The 23,280-nt window shown below is 41.5% G+C and overlaps 1 protein-coding gene across 1 annotated transcript in view; it reads left to right on the top strand.

Annotated features, from left to right (window-relative positions):
* Window positions 1-13,007, top strand: part of adgrl2a (adhesion G protein-coupled receptor L2a) — a 97,310-nt gene extending 84,303 nt beyond the window's left edge. The window contains exons 17-22 of the mRNA XM_073477040.1: window positions 2,185-2,276; window positions 4,608-4,776; window positions 4,974-5,102; window positions 5,806-5,902; window positions 7,639-7,767; window positions 10,456-13,007. Of these exons, the coding sequence (XP_073333141.1) occupies window positions 2,185-2,276; window positions 4,608-4,776; window positions 4,974-5,102; window positions 5,806-5,902; window positions 7,639-7,767; window positions 10,456-11,306 (1,467 nt within the window). The 3' untranslated portion in view covers window positions 11,307-13,007. The remainder of the gene's footprint in view (window positions 1-2,184; window positions 2,277-4,607; window positions 4,777-4,973; window positions 5,103-5,805; window positions 5,903-7,638; window positions 7,768-10,455) is intronic.
* The last annotated feature ends 10,273 nt before the right edge of the window (window positions 13,008-23,280 follow it).

Genomic DNA, 23,280 nt, shown 5'->3' with positions numbered 1-23,280 from the left:
AAGAGAAAAGAAGAAGCAAACAGTGCTGCTTTGGCTCATGTCCGGATCCCCACCCGCCACCCAAACCATGTTTATGCCAAGAAGCATTGGTTTTAACCTAGGGTGGTCGTGTTTTTTTTCTCATCCTTTTGTCTCCTCACCCTCTTTTCTCGCTTTCCCTGTTTTTTTAATTTTCACTCCTGGCTGACACAGGTCCTAAATACTGACTGAAAACAAGAGCTAGTGGGAGGCATTTAGGTCCATGTTCCTAGGCAGAGGTTGCCCTGTCTCTGGGCACAGGGGGGTATTAGCTCCATGAAAGGGGAACATGGAAGTAATGAGTGGGGGGGGGGGGCCATTAGTATGCTTGAGATAGCTTCAACACGAGGCCTCTTGGATCATGACACGTCGCAAGCAGTTCTTATCATCTGGACAGCTCCATCTGCACCTTTAATATTTTATCCCCGGCAGTTCATTCGGAGTTCAGTGTGTACACACACAGTCCACTTCAGAAAAAAGCTTTCTCCCCGGTCCCAGTGTGGCGAGGTGCTTCTGCATGGCTTGCAGTGATGATTCAGAGACAGGGAGACAAGAGTGAAGGATAGAGGCGAGGCAGCTCGGCTCTAGCAAAAGGGGAGATCCCCCCCAAGGAAGGGCTGCATGTCGGTGGGGGTGGGAACATGTGCCGTGCTGCTAGGTTACTTTTAAAGTACTGTGTCCCTCAACTCTGTCTCATTGGATCCATGTCACCACTCCGGGCTGTGTGAAAGGGTTTTTGTTTTTGTTTTTTTCGAAAAAACAAAACAAAAAAAAAAGTCCTGTCCCCTCCCCCCGCCTCACCCACCGTCTGACTCATGCAGGCGGCTGATAGAAATAATGGCTGATAGCTGCGAAACAAAACACAGCTTCAGCGCCGTCTCTGATATAAAAGCAGGTTCGCGATTCAGGATTTTTTTCCCCCAGTCGTCCCTCTCTTTTACTGCCTGGGTTATTGTGAGCAGCTCCATGAGTTGATTGCATGTGGAGGAGTGATGTATTGATCACAGGCAGTCTTTTGATAGCAGTGTGCACCAGAAACATGGAGAATTTCTGTTCAGGGGTGAATGGCCGTGGTCTGAGTCCGACTCACAAAGGTCATTCATTCATTTCACACTGGCAACGCGTCTGCCTTTTTGTCTTGCCTATGTTTTGGCATTTTAAAGGTAACATGTTAACACTGAAATGCACTGTTCATAAGGCTCACCTTGAGAAAAGCTTTTGTCGTTGCGGATGTTTTCTTTGTTACTGCCATGCCAGCGATGCAGTAGCTCACATGTATTTGCTATCTTTTTGCATTTTTCTAAAGCCTTGATATGCACTATTGGAGACACACATTTAAATTTTCCTTTCTTAGATATTCCTTGACATTATTTATACATGTCTGGCTTGCAGTACAAACACAGTCTGGTTCCTCTGCCGTGTGAGTGCATGTGCAGTACACGCTGTGTCAGAGACTAGTTTGCCCCAGAATAAATGTTTTTTGAAGTAAATTATTTGAAGCGGCTCCTTGCTGGCCCATCCAGCCTGTGTGTCTCTAAATCACGGTATTGATTTTTAAGGTAGCGAATGAATGCGCTCTGAAACACAGCACATAGTATCCTTGTCTCAACCTGATATGTGCCACTGGCTCCCTCAGGAGTTAATACATTAAAACAAGCAAGCAAACGCCACCTCCCTCTCCCTTCTTTCTCTGCATCCATAGACGCTAGAATCGAACAAAACATACCATGTTCCCTCAAGCCTTTTGGAGCTGGTTGTAACTTATAATATTTCACTATGTGCATAAAATGATATGCAGTTGTTTTGTACAACAAGAGGGTCTCTTATTTCTCCTGCTACTTCTCATTCCCTTCTGCCAGACGGCTGCTGTGTGGCTGTTTCTTTCCTTTCCTTTTTTTTTTTCTAACTGTGATGGATTTTAATGCATTTCCATGCTCTTATTGATATAGAATGACACTAAATTTGGCGCCAGTCGGCCCGTCTGAGCCCAGGCTGGAACGATAGATGTTTATTGGATTAGTCTGTGGACATGCAGAGAACTGAAGGCTCTCCTCTTTTAATACTTATAGACAAATTAACAGTTTTTTTTCTCTCTCTCTCTCCGTCTGCTGTATCTTGAGTCATACATCTTCATGTATTAACACTGCCATTACTCTGTTTTGACAGCTCAATCTCATCTTCCTGGTCATCACAATGTACAAAATGGTGAAGCACTCCACCACCCTGAAACCAGACTCTAGCCGACTGGAGAATATAAAGTAAGTAAAGGGTCATAATGCTGAACCCGTGCATTCTCCTGCTTATCAGCAATATAACACTGGTGCTATTCTGCCACTACCCCCAGGAAAACTAAAGCTCTTTTACTCTTGAGGTAATGATTTTATTTTTTTTTTCTAAATAATGTTTCATGGGAAAATGCCTTACCTCCCCCACCTCCAAGCCCAATTTCAGACCTGGACCAGCAAGCGACACCAGACTATAAGATTCCAGATCAGATGAAACATCCTCATTATTCTGACTCGCTCACACAGTTTTTCACTGAGACATTTTGCATGACTTGGCTGTCATGATGACTGTGCAGACTTTGTGAGTCGACTTTTTCGTCCCTTTTTGCTCCAAGCCACCGGCCGCAGAATTGCACTGGCATGACACACATCACTCACAGGCTGCGACTTAACTATGCACTGTTAGCTCTGCTTGGGTGGGGTACAGTGTAACAGCTACCATGTGTGTTTCCCGCTGGAACATGTCAAACCTTTTTTTTTTTTTATAGATCCCAGAAAAGCAAAAAATTCCTTCCCTGCACAACCGCCACCACCCGACCACCACCATCTCGCTCAGGCTTTCTGAGTCGCCTCTACATTTATGACGTGTCTTGCTGTGGGAAGGAGAGCGATGTTTTCTGACGCACTAATTGTTTCGTTTTGGTTTTTTCTCTGTGAAAACAATATTCATTGCTGTTTCAGGGCGTCTTCCATCTGGAGTTATATGGTTTTGTTGCTCGCAGTAGCAAGGCCCCATGTTAGTTTGCACCATTATATCACGTATTTCAACTTCTGCTCTCCACTCTGCGGAGGAGCGTTGCTATTTTCATCCGGTGTTTGTTATTTTTCATTTTTCCTTAATGAATGTGTGCAACATTACAGCGCTGTGGTGAAACTGCAATCAGGAAGAACAGTAAGAACAGGGCTTATTTAGACTTCTTGGTTTATTTGAGATAGACTACTCCCTTATCAAGGAAACCACAACAGAACACATTTACCAAACACGGTGGCTCATGGTGAGACTGGTGCGCATTTTGTGCACAAATGTTGGAAATGATTTCTCAGAAATTCATTGTGTATCAGAAGCTGTTTCCTTGTGGTCCTTTTCTGTGTCTTATTTGGTCTGAAAGTCAGTTTAGCACCAGTGTCATTGCATGTTGCATGTGAAGGCGAAGTTAACACATTCCCCTCTCCTGTCTCTTGTGCTATCGCTCTCCTCCTCTCTCTGCTCTGTGACCCACACCAGTACTTATCGCGTATGTGACGGCTACTATAATACAGATTTGCCTGGGTAAGCTTTTACTATACACCTCAGACAATTTCAATCCACACACACCACCCACGCATTGCAGGGGCATTAATGCAAATTCAACCACAGACAATGTGCTAGTCTGCCCGACTGCTTTATACACTGAATTTTGTAATTGAATCATCAACAGCAAAACATACAACTCTCAGTTCTTGTTAGCCGTTAATTTCATTGCCTCTCGTTATTTTCCCTTGGATCAAAGTTGAAGATATCTTACTCAAATGCCGACTAACCCACGCTGTTCTGCGCTCTGATCTAATTGTGTTTCTCTCTTCCTGCTTATCATGCTCTCTAGCTATGAAGATAATAAACGGTTTATCAAGTAAGGACATGTTGCCCAGAAGTCTCCTCTTCAGCTTGTAGTTGATTCTCTCTCTCTCCTCGTTTATTCTTTCTTTCTTTTTCTTTCTTTCGCCGGTTTATCCTCCTCTCTCCCCAAAATGCAGCTTCAAAGCCACTCATCCACTGTCCTTGTGACTGTTCACTTCCACCATGTCCATCATCTTGAAATCCAGTGTCGTTCGTGTTGTTGTTGTTGTGTGTTTGAGCGCCGGACTGTGACCGCTGCTGGTGTCTGAAGGCTCCACAGGACCTTCAGACACGACGCGGGGGAGTCTCCTTTTTTTTTCCTTGAACTCTGCCCACATCTGCCTGGTTCTCCAGTTCTGATTACACACTCACTAGATAAATATGTAGTGTTAAACTCCTTTGCGTTTTCTGATTATGCTGTTCTGTTTGTTCTAACACATTAAAAGTTATTTGCAGAAAATCAGATCAAGGCATTGCTTCCTTCTGGAGCTGCAGTGTGTGTGTGGATGGAGGGGTGGGGACAGAGGGGAAAGGGGTTGTTTATCATTTTATTGTTTTCCTCTCACCTGGTTTACAGCTTTTTTCCTAGTTTCTCATAGTTATGGTGATTGCAACTCCCACTCATCATCCTCTCAGATCTCTAAATGCCTCTCACGCTGGATTTGTCCTTTTCTTCTGTTTGTTTTATTTGTGTTGTTGTCCTTCAGGTCCTGGGTCATGGGTGCCTTCGCTTTGCTGTTCCTGCTGGGTCTCACGTGGTCCTTCGGCCTCTTCTTCATCAACGAGGCCTCGATTGTCATGGCATACCTCTTCACCATATTCAACACCTTCCAAGGAATGTTTATCTTCATCTTCCACTGCCTCCTTCAGAAAAAAGTAAGTTTCTCATTGTCTCTAGCGCTCAAAGATGGCGATTTTTCTTTCAAGGTGAAACGCTCCTTTGCACTGGCCTGAAGAATTCTCAGAGCACCACACGCTGATATAAAGAGCAAACGCTGCGTGCTGCGAGATCTCCTCTAAGTCATATGTAAAGTCCACAATGTATGTAAACACTCGGCTGTTTGCTCGCGCAGGTCCGCAAAGAGTACAGCAAGTGCTTTCGCCACACGTACTGCTGCGGAGGGCTGCCGACCGAGAGCTCTCACGGCTCTGCAAAGACTTCTACTACACGGACCAGCGCTCGCTACTCCTCTGGTACACAGGTAGACCAGCAGCTTCCTACAGTCAAAGACTCACAACACAGTCAAAACACAGTGCACACACACATACACTCATTGTGCAGCTCATTTGCACTGTTATGACCCCTGAAGTTTAATTGCTCATGAGTGTCTACTTTCATCATGAGCATATAGGTAAAAAAAATGCACATCACGCATTTTTAGAAGTAGATCAAGAGACACAAACATTATACCACATTTTTACAAACAGCATCTGCTGTACTGCATGAGTACCTTTCTTCTGTTCTGCCCCCTGTAGCACTTGCTTTTATCTTTTTTCTCACTAACGTCATGTGCATGGGAAATAGTACTGCGCTGCTTAAAGAGCATTGCAAGCACATTTTACTATGGGGAAAGCCGAAATTGCAACAAAAAGAGACATTTACTTTATCCCTTTCTTATTAAAGGCTAATGGGCCTTATTAGACGATACCTCCAGATGTACTCTGCTTATAGAGAAGCATCGCTATCACACTTAAACCTCCAGCCTTAGTGAAGGTAATCATGACTGGAGCTGAAGTCAAAAGCTGACTTACTTAAAATTAGTTTTGAGCCTCACTGCAAAACTTAGTGTCCATGTGAGGAGTGATAAAGTCAGTTGAATGTACATATAAAGTAAATGAAAGATGATCTGAAAGGTGAGCGGGCTTGTTTAAAGTCCTAATGAATGTCCCTTGTTGACCTGACAGAGTCGTATCAGGAGAATGTGGAATGACACCGTAAGAAAGCAATCTGAGTCCTCCTTTATCTCAGGTGACATCAACAGCACCTCCACCCTTAACCAAGGTCAGTTCACACCTCGTTTCTCTCCACATGCACACCTATGCACACATTTTATCATCCAGCTAAAAATAACCTCCTTCAAGTTCCAATGATCCCACACCGCCACAGAGGATCCTACTCTGGTAATCGTAATAAATGCCTTCAGCTCGAAAAGACAGAGCAGTATGTTAAAAAAAAAAAAAAAGAGGAGGGGAGAAAAAAAAAAGATCTAGGCCTTTAGTTTAGTCCCTCTGTTCTGCCAGAGGAGGATTACAAAAATCCGTCCTCAAATACTGTGCGCTGTCATTCTGGCCGCTAACGTCACTCTCAAATTGGGGCAAGGCTAGAAGAACGTTTTTTCATTTAAGTGCTGGCAGTCTAAAGTTCATACCCAGACTCAGGGGAAACAGAGACAAAACTAAAAACAAGGGCTAAAAAAAAAAAAGTTTTATTTAAGGAAAATCTTAACACGCAGAGCGAGGCCATTTGTTGCCTGGCATATAAGGTGACCTCTGTTACTTTACAGGAGGATTTATGAGGGAGGGAGAGAGGAAAAAAAACTGTCATTTATTATTTAGTTTGAGCACAAATATGATGATGAGAAGATGATGTTCAACTCTGGCTGACCCGGAGTGCTTAGTGTGTTGTTAGGCTTTCTGCTGCCTCGGAAATGGCTTTCCAAGCATGCAAGGGAAAAGAGGGTTTAGACCGAGGTAGTCTGACTTCACTCCCTTATCTACCCTCCTCTGACTCCTGTCGCTGCCGCTCTTTGCCTCCTCTTTCTTTTTTTGCTGTCAATTCCCACAAGCTAAAACATTACACACCAAAGGCTTTGAAGCACGTTTTGACTCGCTGATAAATCAGTGACAATACAGAAGGTGGATTTTTTCCCCCCCTGCAGTACCGATTCCTGGAGATGTTAATGTAAAGGTTGGATATTGATCACTCCGGGGTGTAGTAGCCTAGTTACCCCGTAGAGTCAGTGCACTAAAGGAGGGCTCTATCTCCTGGAAGCACTTCCCTGTCATTAAAAACATCCCTGGAGACCTCCCAACATGACAGATGGCATTTAACACAGGTGATAAATGGCAGTGGAAATACCTCAGATCCTTAAAACACACCGCAAGCTGAACTGAAAGGAAGATGAGGTTTGAGAGTATGTGGCCAAATTTGAGCCTAAATAAAGATTTTGGTATCAAAACTTGGAACGATTCCGCTTTTTGTCTTAGTGGAGATTATATATTTGGACCTTGTTCACACAGTGAAATCTCAATCGAAGAGATGCCGGGTGCTATTTTTGAAAACTGTCATTTCTACAAAATGATAAGTAAATATGACTTATGAAAAGCGCTAACGACAGGATGCAATAATGAGCTCAGTGGGTTGAAAATTGGTTCGTAAATTAATGGGTTATGAATGATCTGCAACACACGTAACAAATTAACTTGAAAGTTGTAAAACCTGCTACCTAGAGTTGATAAATGTGAGGACGGCCCCGCACATAGTGTAGTTTACATGCAGAAGTAGCTGCTGCTTTCTTGCCTTTTCTCCCCGGTTGCCTCCTAAACTTCACTCTGCATTCTCGAGATCAAAATAAACAGCCTACTTTCATATTCTGGCAGACACCCTGGATGACATCACACGCCTCAAAAGACACACTTGCTGAAAATGTCCTTAATTTCTTGCTTCCATGAAACTTTCAATCACTGTCGGCCGACTGCGCCAAACTTATCTGCTCCTCTTCTGTCTCGCCACTCCAGGAATGACCGGGAATTATCTACTAACAAATCCTCTTCTTCGACCACAAGGCACTAACAACCCTTATAACACCTTACTGGCTGAGACAGTCGTATGTAACACCCCCACGGCTCCAGTGTTTAACTCGCCAGGTGTGCTTGCTTAATACTTTCACCTGCATTCAGGCTTTTCTTCTCTCTCTTCTGTCTTCCTCTCCCTCTTTGTCTCTCCAGTTGAGTATACAGCAGGCCAAATGAAAAGCAGGATGTTCTGCAGTATCGCCTTTCCTTCTCAATCATTGTCTCCCAAATACTTGATACAGCACTGTGCGTGTGCATGTGTGTGCGTGTCGCACATAGACAATATACATCATGTGTGTGTCTGCGTGTGAAAACCCACACATGTTTTTTTTCATGTCGACGGAGATTTCTGTGGTTGGTCTCGCTCCAGCCTGTGTGTTCTCAGATTTCTCTTATCCAAACTCTGAACGGGACATAATGATTAAGATGGGAAAGAGATACTACACGTTCTGCCCTGCGTTAATGTAAACAGTGGTGCAGAGCTGTAGCTGTAGTATAAACTGCATGCTTATTAAGATTAATGCTCCTGAATTTATCAGGCGATTTGTTATTTTTTGTGTATTTTAAAGGGAGCTTTCCCCTTAAAACGTGTTAAATGCAAGCAAAATCTGTGATACAGATCGACTTAATGCAACGTTTGCATCAAGTCTTCTATGTTTAGATATATTTGGTAATAAATGCTACCCATAAAAGCTTTTAAAAAAACCACTATATCTCAATTGCACATGGCCTTTAAGCATTTATCACTGTTAAATATGTGCTGCCATTATGTATGCTATTCTATTTTGATACTGAAATGGCATCTTTTGTCATGTTTTGTGCTTCTCCCCTGTGCTTCCCTCTAGTGACCTACAGAGAGACAAGTATGGGAGTAAAACTTAACTTTGCCTATCAAATGTAAATTTTTTTCAGCATGCTTATTAAAAACAACCAAAATCCCCCCTGGCACAATCACTGGTTTTACTTTAGGCCATTAACACACACTCAGTGAGCAAGTGGTTCACAAAATTATCCACCCCCAAATTCTACTCCAATCTGAAGAAGAAATCAAAGATTTCTTTAGTCATCTTCAGGATCTGACAGCTTTTTTTATCGCACAATGCCCACTGCTCTGCTTCTCTCTCTTCTGCTTAATTTGTGATTTTAACCGACCAAAAAGTTGTGTTGCTTTTTTTTCTGGCAGAAAGGAGCATTTATCTGAGAGGTTTCTTTTTTCCTTTTTTTTTTCTTTCTTTTCTTTTTTTCTTTTTCTCCCAAAATGTCTGTCCTCCCGTGGCATTCGGCGCACTCAGCGTCCAGTAGTATTCCCCTCACACCTCTCCAGACAACACCTGTCTGGACGCTAAATTGCCTCCTAGCAGGCATAAACACATGGATGTCATGGCAGCAGCTGTTTAATTTTCCCTTTTTCTCTTTTTTTTTTCACAATTTTCTTGTCATTTTCTCTAATTTCCAATAGGCTCTTTCAAAACAGCACCTTTAACATGCCTCTAATAATCACAATGACTCCCACACTTTTTTGACAGAGACATTTCATCTTAATTTTTTACCTCTGCCGTTCTACAAGGAGGCACAACCAGAGCACATTTTTCCTTTATCTCGTCTCTCAATCACAGCATAACTAATATTTATCCTTTTCGCTGCTGTTTTCCATGACCTCCATGCTTTGAGAAATTCCTAACATGACTGCGTCTGACCTCTGCAGCGGCTGTGTTATTCTTGAGCTGTTCTGCTAGTGACCGGGGTCTCACTGGGAACTGTCACTGTGACGGATGCCAAGTGCTGGGCTGCGGGCAAGCTCTGACCTTTGCCAGCTTTGGGTACACAAGCTGCCCACTAATGGACAGAAAGTGTACCAACACAAACTGAAAAAAAAAAAAAAAAAGCAAAGAAATCTGTTTTTAAAAAAAAGAAAAAAGTAGCTGTTGGAGTTTAATCCATAAAAGTAAAAGCTATTTAATGCTTGTTTGTTTCATTTGCTGAACCCTTGCTCTCGCTAAGTTGCAGTTAAGACTTTTACTTTACGTTTTGTTGTTCTTTTCAGTGATTCTTCTTCATGTTACAATAAATCATTTTACTTTCTTTTGTACATCAGCTGCTCTTAGACCAGATAGCCTGAGCAGACAGACATGATGTGAGTTGTCCAAAGTGAGTCTTTTCACCTGCTGTGTGTGGTGATGGTGGAGTGCTGCTTGTGGGCTCCCCTTGTAGTGAGAACAAAGATGGCTGTCCCATGTTGATACATGACTACTTTCCCTTTTCTGTCCGTGTCATCTTTTCCCATCTCTGTCCTTTTCTTTCCCTTTGGCACATCCAACCTATTAGTTGCTAGAAAACCTGTAAGTGTTGTAGCTTGCCCGTTTGTGGCTTCATACATGTGAACATCTACCTTTGCCCGGTGTGTTGTGATGGTGATTACTGTTTCAGTTTGTTTTTTAATGTTGTTTGGGATCCTTTTCATTGCTTTGTCACTTTTGTGGCAGGCTAAAATGCACAATGTCCTGCTTACTATTAAGCAATCTTCAAAAGGGAAAGTAAAAATGTATATGTGAGAAAGTAAAATGATTTCTCATCGCAAATAATGCATGCTTCTATACTGTATGTGAAGGATTGTGCCTAACTAACAGATATATGGCATGGCTTAATTTGACTTGAGTCTTCTATGTGAAACTGCATCCTAAACAGCATTAAACTTTCTTTATGTAATGTTCAGTGGTGTTGACTAATGTGCAATCCCCTCACGTGTTCCTTTCTTTCCAGGGCACTCACTGAACAATGCGGTGAGGGATACAAGTGCAATGGATACACTACCGCTAAATGGTAACTTTAACAATAGCTACTCACTTCGCAATGGGGACTTTGGCGACAGTGTGCAGGTAGTAGACTGCGGCCTCAGTCTGGACGATGCTGCCTTCGAGAAAATGATCATCTCCGAGTTAGTACACAACAACCTGCGTGCCTGTAATAAAAGCCACCAACAGCAACAGCAGCAGCACCCCAGTTTACATCACCCGCCCCACCACCAGCAGCCCCCGCAGTACCACCATCACCCACACGTGGAGCGGGCTCCGCCAAAGGTGACGGTCGTAGGCGGCGGCAGCAGCAGCGAAGACGACGCCATCGTCGCTGACGCTTCGTCTTTGGTGCACGTGGGTGACACAGTGGGCCTTGAGCTGCACCATCAGCAGGAGCTGGAGGCACCACTCATCCCCCAGCGGACTCACTCGCTTCTGTACGCACCCCAGAAGAAGGTGAGGACCGATGGGGGAGTTGACACCTTTGTCAGCGAGCTGACACCCACCAACCCCGACGACAGTCTGCAGTCCCCAAACAGAGACTCCTTGTACACTAGTATGCCTAATCTGAGGGACTCTCCATTGCCAGAGAGCAGCCCTGAAGTGGTGGAGGACCTGTCCCCCTCCAAGAGGAGTGAGAACGAGGACGTTTACTACAAGAGCATGCCTAACTTAGGGGCTGGCCACCAGCTCCAAGCCTATTACCAGATAGGCCGAGGGAGCAGCGATGGTTACATTATTCCTATCACTACAGAGGGCTGCATCCCTGAGGGCGATGTACGGGAAGGACAGATGCAGTTAGTGACAAGCCTTTAAATGTATTTAAATCACCCCCAAACCTCCTCCCGCCCTTTTGCAGTCCTGACCTCTTGGAGGACACACGAGTGAAGGGAAGGGAAGGGAAGTGTTTGTTTTATTTTTGAAGAGAGCCTCGAAGCCCGGTCATACAAACCCTGCTCCTCCAGCTGCATCGCCATCTCCCTCCCCCTCAGTCATGCCTCTCTTCTTACCCTTCCTACAGACCAACAGACTTGGTGCACAGTGATGGCAGTGCAAAGTTTCAGTGAGACTGTACATAAAATGCAGAGTCGAATTTCAATTTTAAGAGACAAGCCAACTATGTATTTAAATGTGCTGCTGCTGTTGAATAATTGAGAAAAATTTAAGGTACGAAAATTTTAAAAAAGACCAAAAAAAAAGGCTACATCAGATCAGCAATTTCCCGGTCAAAAGGTTGTACATACACTCCCCAACATCCTCGTTGAAGCCTGTTTTTTTTTATTGTAAACAATACAACACCCCTGGACCAGGACATGGACTCTGTTTGTAAAATGTTCCTGATCAGACTGTTAGAAAAGGAATATAAGGTCCCGGCTGCCCAGTCTCCATCACCATGAAGTTTGGATTGTATAACCACTAGCAATCAAGCCCCTGGCCTTATATTTTCTCAACTGTACATTGAACTGTTGTCAAGGAAAATGGCTAAAATATATATTTTGTTGTATTGCTAGTGTAAAATAAAAAATCATGGGAAACCGTAAATATGAAGAAACCTTTTAATTGCAAAATTTAACGTTTGAGAGACTATTGTGTAGAAGTTGCACATATGTTATCCAGTGTGTTTATGGTTCCAACACTTCATTCATGGTAGTACGTATCAACGTAAAGGCTTAAGAAAAGTAAGGAGGATTCAACAATCTACAAAGATGCATTATCACTTTTTTCCACTTGTGAACAGTGTTTTTTGCTTATTGAGTTCCATTGAGATCGCCCATTGAACTATTTGATTTTGCCAAAGTACCATTACTTAGTAGGATGGGAATGCAGAAACCCAGTTAAAGTGATTTATGCATTGCACAGTTTTTTTGTGTAAATCTGAATGAAATAGATCTTTTTAACAGTCATGGCAGAGCGACGGGCGAGCGCAAAGGAACTTTTGACAATAAAGTTTCTATCATAAATGTAGTTCTTCCGCCTGGGTTTGGACATTTTATTTATTGAAATCTTTCCAAAAAATAAATGGGAAATGTGTGAATGTTTTCCAGCACTGGTATACATGCTGTACTGTAGCTCATGTTTTCTATGTAAACATGTTACCAAGGGGCTCATCACTTAAGACTGATGTAAAGTTCAACACTTGTTTAACAAATAAAATAAATGTGAGATTTTTTGTCAAATGCCAGTTGCTTTTTAATGGTTTGTGTTTTTGGTACTATTTGAGAAAAACAGGTTTTAATTATTTTGCTATGGACAAAATACACTTTTGACTCAGGTTATAAGTAAGTCCCGAGCACCTTGAAAGGTAAAGTGGTGAATTTGTGTTTGCGGGGGGATTTATTTGCTTTTTGTTCTGCTTTTTTCTTCCATCGCTGCAGAGTAGAGAGAAACTCATTTCACCGTATGTGTTAGAGAAGCCAAATCTTTCCATGTGATTCAAAGATGAGAAACTCAGGTAGGAAAATTGCATTGTAAATGTTCCTCTGTGTGGTTGTAACACTAATAAAGGTTCGAAAATGACACTGGTTCACAGCATTGTCCACTTAGTATATTATTGAATGAGCACTCTATAGTCCTGGCACCATTAAAAAAATCCTGCACTACAGAAATCTTGTAAGACGTCGGCTTTAATGCCACGTGGGAGTGGAAACGTGTCCACGGACCTAACAAGGGGTCAATGTTACAGTTGGCTGCGGTTGTAGAAATATATTATACATAATATGTCCGAGTATGACACATATTTGCTCTAATTAATGTCTTCTGCTGCCGAAGCCCGCAGTCAGTTCTGGTACGGTTTATGCCTCAGGTAATGCTAATTTACGAAGCATTTTTAATACAACAGCAGTCGAGGCAGAGTGACAGCTCTCAGCAGGGTAGCTGGAAATGGCACTGTTTACCATTTGGCATTGAAGGAAATGACTCAGAACTTAGCAAAAACGCACTTTATGTCAGAGTCGGTGCACATAATGCTGTGTGGGCTGCGTGTTGTTTTGACTTTTTCCACAATTATGTGACATTTTGTGCAATTATCTGAGGCTACAAATTGTGTTCTTCTTTTGTGTGATCTCTTGTACAGACCCCTTAAATGTCAGTTAGGAATCAAGTGTTGAGGTGATTGTTGACTGTTGAAAATGGCAGACATAATGACGTGCATAGTAATGAGAGGGGAGAAAAAAAATCATATTGATTTCCATCCTGCATTGTAAAATGTGCAGCAGCATTTTTATCTGTGTGAGACAGCCCAAAAGGTTGAATATACATTGTCTGTTTGATAATTACAGATATTAGACATTAGAAATATTCTTTTTGACGGGAACAAATTGTGCTGTAATTGTAACAAAAGTAATTATAAAGAGAGACTTCATGTTAGGAGAAAGGTCATTCCACACTTACAGAGGGAAAACCTGCCTTTTTGTGTACAGAATGATGTAAAAATGTAACTTAGTAAACACTAAAACAACGTCTCATCGTCAGAAGTTATTCTAACCTGAGAGTTTGTCTTTGTTCCTTGTTGTCACATCTCACCCACAGTTTGTTTACCCGAAACAGAGAACACACCTCTTCAGTTCAGACTGTAAAATCCACATTAACAAGTAGGTAGTCACTCTCCTCAAACACACACAAACAAATAATAGCCAACCCCTCGCTTGCCTCGCCCCTCGCTCTAACTACAGTTTGTTTATCCTCACACAGTGACCTCAGACGTGGATAAACTCAGCCGGTAAGCAGGTTTATTTTCGTTATTAAGGGCAGGGAAATACGATCTTGGATTGGCTGTTTGTCTGACAGGGAATGTGGACCGGGCACCCTCTAGCTTTGCGTGTGGCCCTCTCACCAAGCGAGAGCCTTTCTAATTCCCCGTCTTTTGCTCAGGGAGAGACTCGCCCTTTGTCAAACATTGATTTAGAAGTAGGCCAGGAGCCGAGGGGCTGAGAGCTCGGCTGCTCCCACAGAGGAGCGAAGAGTCGGCCCCTGGAAGCTGAGGTAGAGAATACTGTCAGCAGAATCGGGGTGAAACTGCTAAAGACGGATGTGTTGTTGACTAAACACAGGCATGAGACTAATGTGTTACCAAACATGGATATTTATGATTGTTGAGTCAGAGGTAATTTTCAGGATCCAAGGAATCTCTGCAGGATGTGATGCAATTGCATGAAAGAGATTTTCCTGTTGATGAAAGACTTTCTATGTGTGTGTGTGTTTTCCAATCCCATTATGCACTGCAGGTCTCCCATATGTGTCCGTGTCCTCTCAGGGAGTGAAAGCAATGAGACTTTTCCTTGAAGCACGTGCATTCAATCATAATCATGAGCATAACATCAGGTAACTTTTTGATTCTACATCCCCACGTGAACAAACAAAAAATGAATGTGCCTCCAGTTCAATTAAGTCAATATTTTATTCAAAAATCTAGAGGACATAGGCCATTTTTGCAAGTAATTTATTGTTGAAAGTTCAGTTTAAGAAGTTCCATTTCAAACCCTCAGGATTTCTATGAGGTTATCAATAGCGGCTGCAATATAGAAACTGCGGCAGTTACTCCTATGAGCGGAAAACACAGCCAATTATAGATGCCATCAACGTGGATGAAAGCGATTGTGTACAAGCAAAGGAAAACCTCTCAAGCCACAAACACTAACTGGCAGTGCAAAAGTAACTTCCCAAACTCTTGAAGTCAAAGGGGACCCTTTAACTATTCACTCTTTTCTTCCCCCAGCCTCTTTTGTCCTGTCCCCAACTTCAAATGTGCAGATTTGCGGCCCATGGGCGACTTAGATCCGGTCCCGTCGAGGTGAAAAATCCAATTAACCTGCAGCTCCAGCTGCCTTCGTTATAATTCCCTCCCATAATTATGAAATTACCAGATGCAGGATTTCAAATGAAAAAAGGATGAGAGCGACTGGCTCAGGAAAAAAAAAAGATGAAATAAACTATTCCCTGCCAGTATACAGAGTTCCAATTTACCTCAAGGGGGAACAGCTAATTCTTATGACTGGGTTTGAAGGTGAGACCTGCAGAGGCCCTTGTAATCAGAATAAGAAATGCCCTAACAAATACACCAGGATGGTTGGACCTTGAAATAGCCATCGAGATTTATGGATAGGCTCTTGAATGTTACGCCTTCAGACTTTTGCCGTGACCGTACAAAAACACTGACAACTCATATCAATGCACAGTGACGCTGATCTCTGGTGGTACAGACAGCGGCTCTTGGAGGACTGTGAGTATGAACTCTTTATTTTAAAATGAAATTTAAGAAACACCTACATGTTTCAGCTGCCTTATGCCATCTTCAAACCAAAACAGAGCCAGACAATGTTAGGTAAAGCAGCAGTTAGGTTAAGTATGAATTAAATAATTTAAACAGTTAAATGAATGAGCTTTGGAACATTGAAAGTAATAATGACTGTTGCTACAGCTTTTCTGCAAAAGTACTGCGAAAAATCAACTCAACAAAGACAAAACAACACACATCACATGTCAGCCATTCTTCCCCAGACGTTTGTACTTTTTTTTAAAAGAGACACTGTCTTGCCTTGCCCTTGGTTCAGGCCCTTTCATCTCAAAACTCAATGAGATTTGAGCCATAGGCAGACGTATTGTTAAATCTCTGGGCTACAAAAATCATTGATTCCTCTAGCATGAATTCAGGGTCAGCAAACACAAAAATAATCTATTTAAATTGTGTCTAATGAGAGACATGATGATTTAAGTGGCTGTACTGTCTGACAAGAACAAGTTGGAAATATTTAGGTAATTTAGAGACCTGCACAACTGACCCTTTATTTTCTGATCCAATAATTATTCAGAATTAATCATTTAATTCTCCCTTTCTGTCTGATATTATTTATGGGCACACTTTGTCCAATATATTATACATCAGACACGGAAATAGTATCACACAATGTTCTTATGTAATGGTGTGAGTAACCACATTGTTTCTTAATAAACAGGGACGATACATTCAGCTCCTTCGCAGCAGAGAGACTCGGTCTCATCACTAAATCTAACATTCGTCTGATAAACTCATTGGCACTTGCTGGAGGGAAGCCTCGAGCAATAACTACAGGATCTCCTGCCTCGTACAAGCTTCCGCAGGCCAGAATAGATAAGTCACCACACGCACCACACCTACAGTATGCTGCGACTATCATGCAAACTAATTCATTATGCTGCTGTATCACACAGCATCAACATCTGTATTCATCATACAGCTAGAACAGAAGCTACAACTTAATGGACACTCACCTACACTATTTGCGTCTAATGGGTGACTACTTCCATCTTAACACTCGAGGAGCCGTTGTCATTGTAATGAACATGTTCTGAGATATGAGAAAACTATTTAACTCTTAAATTGGACCAGCAATCACTTGAGATGCATCACAACAGAATTTTTAGTCTTGCCTGTGATAAGATATGATTGTTCCAGCCCCAGAATAGACAAAAAAAATAAAAGGGACTATCCTGCGACTGAAAAATCAAAGGCTCAGTAATCAATGAGTACCCATCAGTGGCCATTTCTCCTATCAAAGAAACCTTGAGCAAGTGCACTGAAAGCCTTCACACGAGCAGGTAATGCTTGAAATATTTATGAAAAGAAAATATAATTTCATGTGCATGTAGCAGCCATACTGTCGAGTTCTGACTTCCAGTCATTGCCCACCATTTAGTTTGTCCTCCGACAACACTTCTGCTCTCTACAGCACATCTTGTCAATGCTTTTGCCAAATAAAAGGGAATTAATAACATGTAAAAAACCTGCTCAAGGAGCAAATCATGAATTATTTAAAGCTCGAAAGTCTTTTGTATTTCCATGAAGAACACTTAAAAAATAAATTTAATTAAATGTGTGAGTGAATTGTAAATGTTGGAGGAGTCTATATGCTAAAATATACATTAGAGTTTCTGTTTCAGATGATTAAGGCATTAAGATCTATTGATTTGACTTTGGCCACGTCTCATGGAAGCCTTGCCTGGGAGCCTCAACCAATCACAGTGGGACATAGATGAGATCCATAAAGCAGACACAGGGCCCAGTATTGTGTTTATAATTGATAAGTAGAGGGAAAACAGTTGTAACCTTGAGTACAGGTGTGCATTGCAACTGAATATTGATTCCAAGTTTCCTTGCTGGTGGCGAACGAGGCTATGAAGACAAGATATAAAATATATTATGAATGTCTCCGTTGGACTGTAGTTTCTCATTAAGATTCAGAAAGGCCTTTGCAGAGGAACCTTGTCATGCTAATCCTGGCCAAGTGGTCCCACAGGGTCCTGGCAACTGTGAGCGAGCATACATCTCCAAGAACATTTTTTCTCTGTGATCTTTGTTATATTACTTTCATTGCCTTTGCGTTGTCATTGTCCTATTTGTATAGTAGTTTGTCTTAGTCAAATAATTGGTCAAGACACCAGAATGCACAGCCTGCTCCACTTCTCTTCTCAGTTAACACAGCACAGAAGCACAGAGGACTGTCCACATGTGCAAATGTAGTTTTTTTAAAATTAGCAATGACTCAACAAGTGTTTGAGAAAAATGTAAGAAACTGCTGCTCTTGTGTATAAGCTACTCTGTTTTATTACCTAAAGCAAACACCTAAAGCAATGAAACAGGAACAAATGAACCCATCTGAGGAATACAGTGTGCTGTATGATTTAATGTCTACTGAACTGCAGGTCAGTTTCAATATAGCATGAGTGAAGTGTTGTGAGATCTAATCTGATTTCATTTTATTAAAATGAGAATGCATTTCCAAGAATCAATCGCACTTTTTTGATTCATATCAACACTTTATTTCACCCAGGGCCAGCAGCACCAGCACACAGCATCGCTTTGTTGTTGACTATTTGTAAATATACATTGAAGGTGGGAAAATTTGATTTAAATAACCAACTTGGAGAATATAGAAACAAATTGTAACTTTAAATACGAATTAAAAACAGATCATACATTGTGTGACTGTGAATGAAGGTTCCTGTACTCTGAAGCAAACTGGATAAATCCAGGTGTCTTCATAAATATGATTGTGTTTTAAAAAACAATTGTGTGTCATATGCTATATCATCCTGAAAGTATCAGCCCAATTGCCAGAATAACCACTGATACGTTGACATTTGTATGTGTCAGAGGCTACATATTATAGCCATATATCTACAAAATGTGTCATATCACATTTACATTTCATGTTGATGGCCTGGCAGTGGAGTTGGGTGACAAGTCTGCCAAGCAGGAGACTGCAGTTAGAGCCTGCATTTCAACATTTGTATGTGTGAAACAACTGGATTTTTTTAGGGAGATCTTAGGACAATTTCCAGCCATGTTTGTGCCAACCAAACATGTATCTTTTCCCAGGATGGCTGCATAGGAAGAGAGCGCTGTTCAGGATGGCATTTCAACATTTGCAAGTGTGACTCCAGTGGATATTTTTATCAAGACGTCGGTTCATTTCCAGCTGCGCCTGTGGTGATATTGCCAGGAATTTAAGCCAAAACATTTTTAACAAGACATCGGGACATTTCCAGCTGTACTTGAGGCAAATTTAACAGGAATTTAAGCCAATACATGATCTTTTATTAAAAAAAAAAGAAGGCTGACAAGCCAGAGACCGCTGTTCAAGATGATGTTTTAACAGTTGAAAGTGTGAAACTGACGGAAAATATTTAACAAGCTGTCTGGACATTTCTAGCCATGTTTTGTAGCCACAAAACCAGGTATTTTAAGCCAAAACATGATCTTTTCCGAAAATGGCTGCAGAGCAAGGGACCGCTGTTCAAGATGACATTTCAACTTTTGTGAGCCTGAAACTACTGGATATTTGGATAAGATGTATGGACATATTCAGCTGTCCTTGTTTTACCAGGAATTTAAGCAAAAAATGACTTTTTCCTAAGCAGGCTGATGAGTGAGAGACCGTTGTTCAAAGCGATGCTTTAACAGTTGTAGGCATGAAACCACTGGATACTTTTAACAAGACGCCGGGACATTTCCAGCTGTCCTTGTGGCAAATTTACCAGGAGTTCAAGCCAATACATGATCTTATGCTAAGAAGACTGACTAGCCGGTGTCCACTATTCAAGATGTTTTAACAGCTGTAAGCGTGAAACCACTGGAACATATTTAACAAGATGTCGGGACATTTCCAGCTGTCTTAGTGGCGACATTACCAGGAAGCCAAAACATAATCTTTTCCTAAAATTGCTGTTGAGCAAGATACCGCTGTTCAAGATGCCATTTCAACATTTGCAAGCGTGAAACTACTGAATATATTGAAACTATATAGAAAATTTTACCTAAAGACCTAAAGTTGCAACATAAGGAAACATAAAGTTTCAACATATCTGTGGTTTGCAGAAATGTATACTGCCAACATTAATTGTGGCGATAGGGTTGGAAAATATGAATGTTAAACCTTATTTCAGAAGAAGTAGGATGGTGCTACAGAGAAGTATGACAGGGCCATTGCTTCATTCTAAGAGGAAATCCCTGAAATCAATCCACCGTAAATTTCTGCGCTGATGTAATTACAGGCCTGACCTTTAAAGCTTCCTCTTTAAACTTTTTATGTCTGATGTCTTCCAAATGACAATAAGATGTCTTGCCAATCATGTAAATTACATCTAAAATTCAATGGATCACATTGCAGATACTGAAGGGGGGAAAAGCATTATGTTGACTGAAAAAGGGAGGACAAGCAATTAATGATATCTGAGCCGGGGTTTCATATCTCCGGCAATCAAAAATAGATTTAAATGATCAGATGGTCTAATGTCAGCCATGCTTCCGCCTTCCCAACCATTTCTCTGTTAATACAAAAGGGTAAATTGCTTTGAGCTTATTTGTGATAATCATAGTATTGACACTCAGTGCTATGAATGGTGCCTATTACATGTTCTAGCAGAAGCCCTGGAAATAGACTTTTAATTTGAATGTATTTCAATAACGCGGAGTGTAATGGATTATGGTGGCGCTGCCGCCTGATTGATTAGTTTCACCCTTTATGTTCAGCACAAGTCTGGCCACCACCGCAGATGTCCTTCCTGGGAGAAAACTTTAATAGCAGACTGTGGCCTGATTTTTCCATTCAATGCATAAGCCTACAGTGCAGTGCAATCATTACGGTAAATGCTCATTGTGCTGTCTGTCTTGTGGGGACCTACAATATTTCCTCCCTGCACATGCACTGTTGCATTAAAGCAGAGCCAGGGGGATCCCAACAGATGTTGAATGGTTGTTTTGTCTTGAGTACATCAGGGGCTTTTCAGCTTGAAGGTGATATCAAGTAGGAGCCACATTACGACTCACTTTGATGTTATAGCTTACAGCTGTGGCTGGCCGATCAGTGAGATGAGATCTTCAGTAGATATTTGGAAAGAGCATGACCATATTTTCTTTTGTTTAAAGTTTTGCTGGTTCAATGGAACTTGGGAGACACTACGATTAAAATCCAACATCCATGTCAAAACTGTGGGTCATTTTAAAAGGGTTAATTGGGGCAAGGCGGGAACAAAGTATGAAGCCACCCAGGCCAAAAACCAGATGCTGTCACTGCCAAAACTGAAAGGTGTTATAACAGTTGGTATAGCAGTAATGACTGATGGACATAGACAGTTCACTGGCTAGGTGAAAACTGTGCTTTAAACAACACACTCTCACTCCCAACTCGCCCGATACTGCAGCTTGATCTGGCCTAAAGCTTCAAACTATGATAGTTTGATTTAGGCTTCAGAACTACTTAGTTTTGAAGCCTGAACCTAACTATTTAGTTAGGTTTAGACTACAAAAACTACTTAGTTAGGTTTAGTCTACAAAACTACTCAGTTAGGTTTAGGTTTCAGAACTACTTGGTAAGGTTTAGGCTTCAGAACTACTTGGTTAGGTTTAGGCTTCAAAACTATTTAGTTCAAATCTGCTCGGTTAGGTTTGAAAAGATCGAACTTTGGGTTAAAATAACTAACAATAACATTCAGTCTTGTAACAAGTGACGTTACGCAATGTACATAAGTTACATTATTTACATACATTGATTTACTCATGTAAAAAAAAAGTTAAAAATCACTACCACTCAATACCACTGCACAGAGGGACTTCAAGAAGCTGGCTTTAAAAAGGGGTTATTTCATAGCACTAGCTGTTAACTCACTCATACTCTTACATTTGTATTCACAGTGCAGGTCCAGTATCTGCAGGGTCTGTCTTTATGTGGCCAATGTGCCAGCAGCATTGGAGGACTACCAGACGCAGAGAATCACAAGATGAACCGACACCACAGCCAAAGTATCAACATGTGTCATCTGGACAGAAGTGTCAGTGTTAGTGCGCCGCTTGCTTTGTGCTGTGCCTTGAGCTGCGCTCCTTGCATTAATTTCCTGTTGTCTGAGTTCAAAGTGTTTGTCACCCCGGTGTCAGTCACATTGCCGGTTTCTCTCTTGCTGCTCGGGGACCTCGACACGGTTGCAGGAAATGTTGTTTTCCCTTAATAGTACACTGGGTCACTTGGTCGATTGTGGCAGAGGTCCGCTGGGGTCAGGCCTGCTGACAGGGGTGCCCACTGTTGCCACTGCATGATAAAATGCTCCGAGGATTTACGGCTGGAGTCTGAATGCACCCGGAGAAAGCAATGATGTAGAGACAGATGAGTGAGGGAGAGAGGAGGTAAAAAGCAGCCAATTCAAACACCATAGTTTCTCTGTCGTATTTCTAACTCTGCAGTGATCAATACATAACAGCCATGTAGAAGTGCAAGACTGGTGGATAAACTGGATGGCCGCACATAACAAAGGTCCATCTGATTAGAACAGCACTGCAGATTAACTACTGTGGGCCCTCTGTACATATTTGCTCAGAGGCATTAATCAACAGTGGATGGACTACTCTGAATAATAAGCGAGGTGATTATGAAGCATTGAAATGCCGCTCTTGTTCTTGATTCTTGGCATGAGTTGGTTTACAAGCTACTTGTTGGTTGAAAGTGATATAACAACACCAATTGTGAAACACAATAGTAAATCAGTGAGCAATCAGTGTGTTTTATTTACTTTAAATTTTGCACCTTCCACAAACACATGATTTGATTAATGGCTTCGTTTAGCATCTGCCAGAAATCAGAGAAAGTAAAAAAAAAAATGAAGCTAAAGAGCGACATGTAAGTGTTTGAGTCCATGTGTGCCGAATTTGAACTTAATCAACAAATATGTTCAAATTGCTGTGCCATTCATTTTTTTTTTTACAGATAAATCTCTTGAGTGTCTCGCCAAATTTGAGATCAATGACATCTCAGACTCAAAAACATGTTTTAGCAGCATCACAGAGATTAATGGAATATGTTATTGTCTTAAGTACTCATTGTGCAATTGATTAAAAAAGAGGCCATTCATGCTGTTATTGTTTAGTCTAATAAATTGTTTGGTCTTTATATTAGAAAACTCTCATTAACCATTAGCTAGTTGTTTATTAGCATGTATATTAGTAGCACTGGCCCTTTATTAGTCATTATAAAGCACTTATTAATGCCTTATTCTGCATGACCATATTCTACAACTAAACAGCCTCTAATAGTGAATTTGTTTTGAGTGAGACCTCACATTAGAATGGGGAACATATTCTGAGTTTTAGGGATTTAGACACTATTAATGTGTGTACCCGATTGTTTCTTTTTTTGTAGTCACTGAAAAACACTCTCCAGTTGACTGTCTGTATTATGAATGACTGTGTATTCACCTTTACCCAACAGCTGTCCCCACACCTCATTTCATCTTTTAACACCCAGTGCAAGCTGATTCACAGTGGAGG

This window comes from Pagrus major, chromosome 11, assembly GCF_040436345.1.
Source record: "Pagrus major chromosome 11, Pma_NU_1.0".
Taxonomy (NCBI): domain Eukaryota; kingdom Metazoa; phylum Chordata; class Actinopteri; order Spariformes; family Sparidae; genus Pagrus; species Pagrus major.
This window is presented reverse-complemented; position numbering and strand designations above follow the sequence as displayed.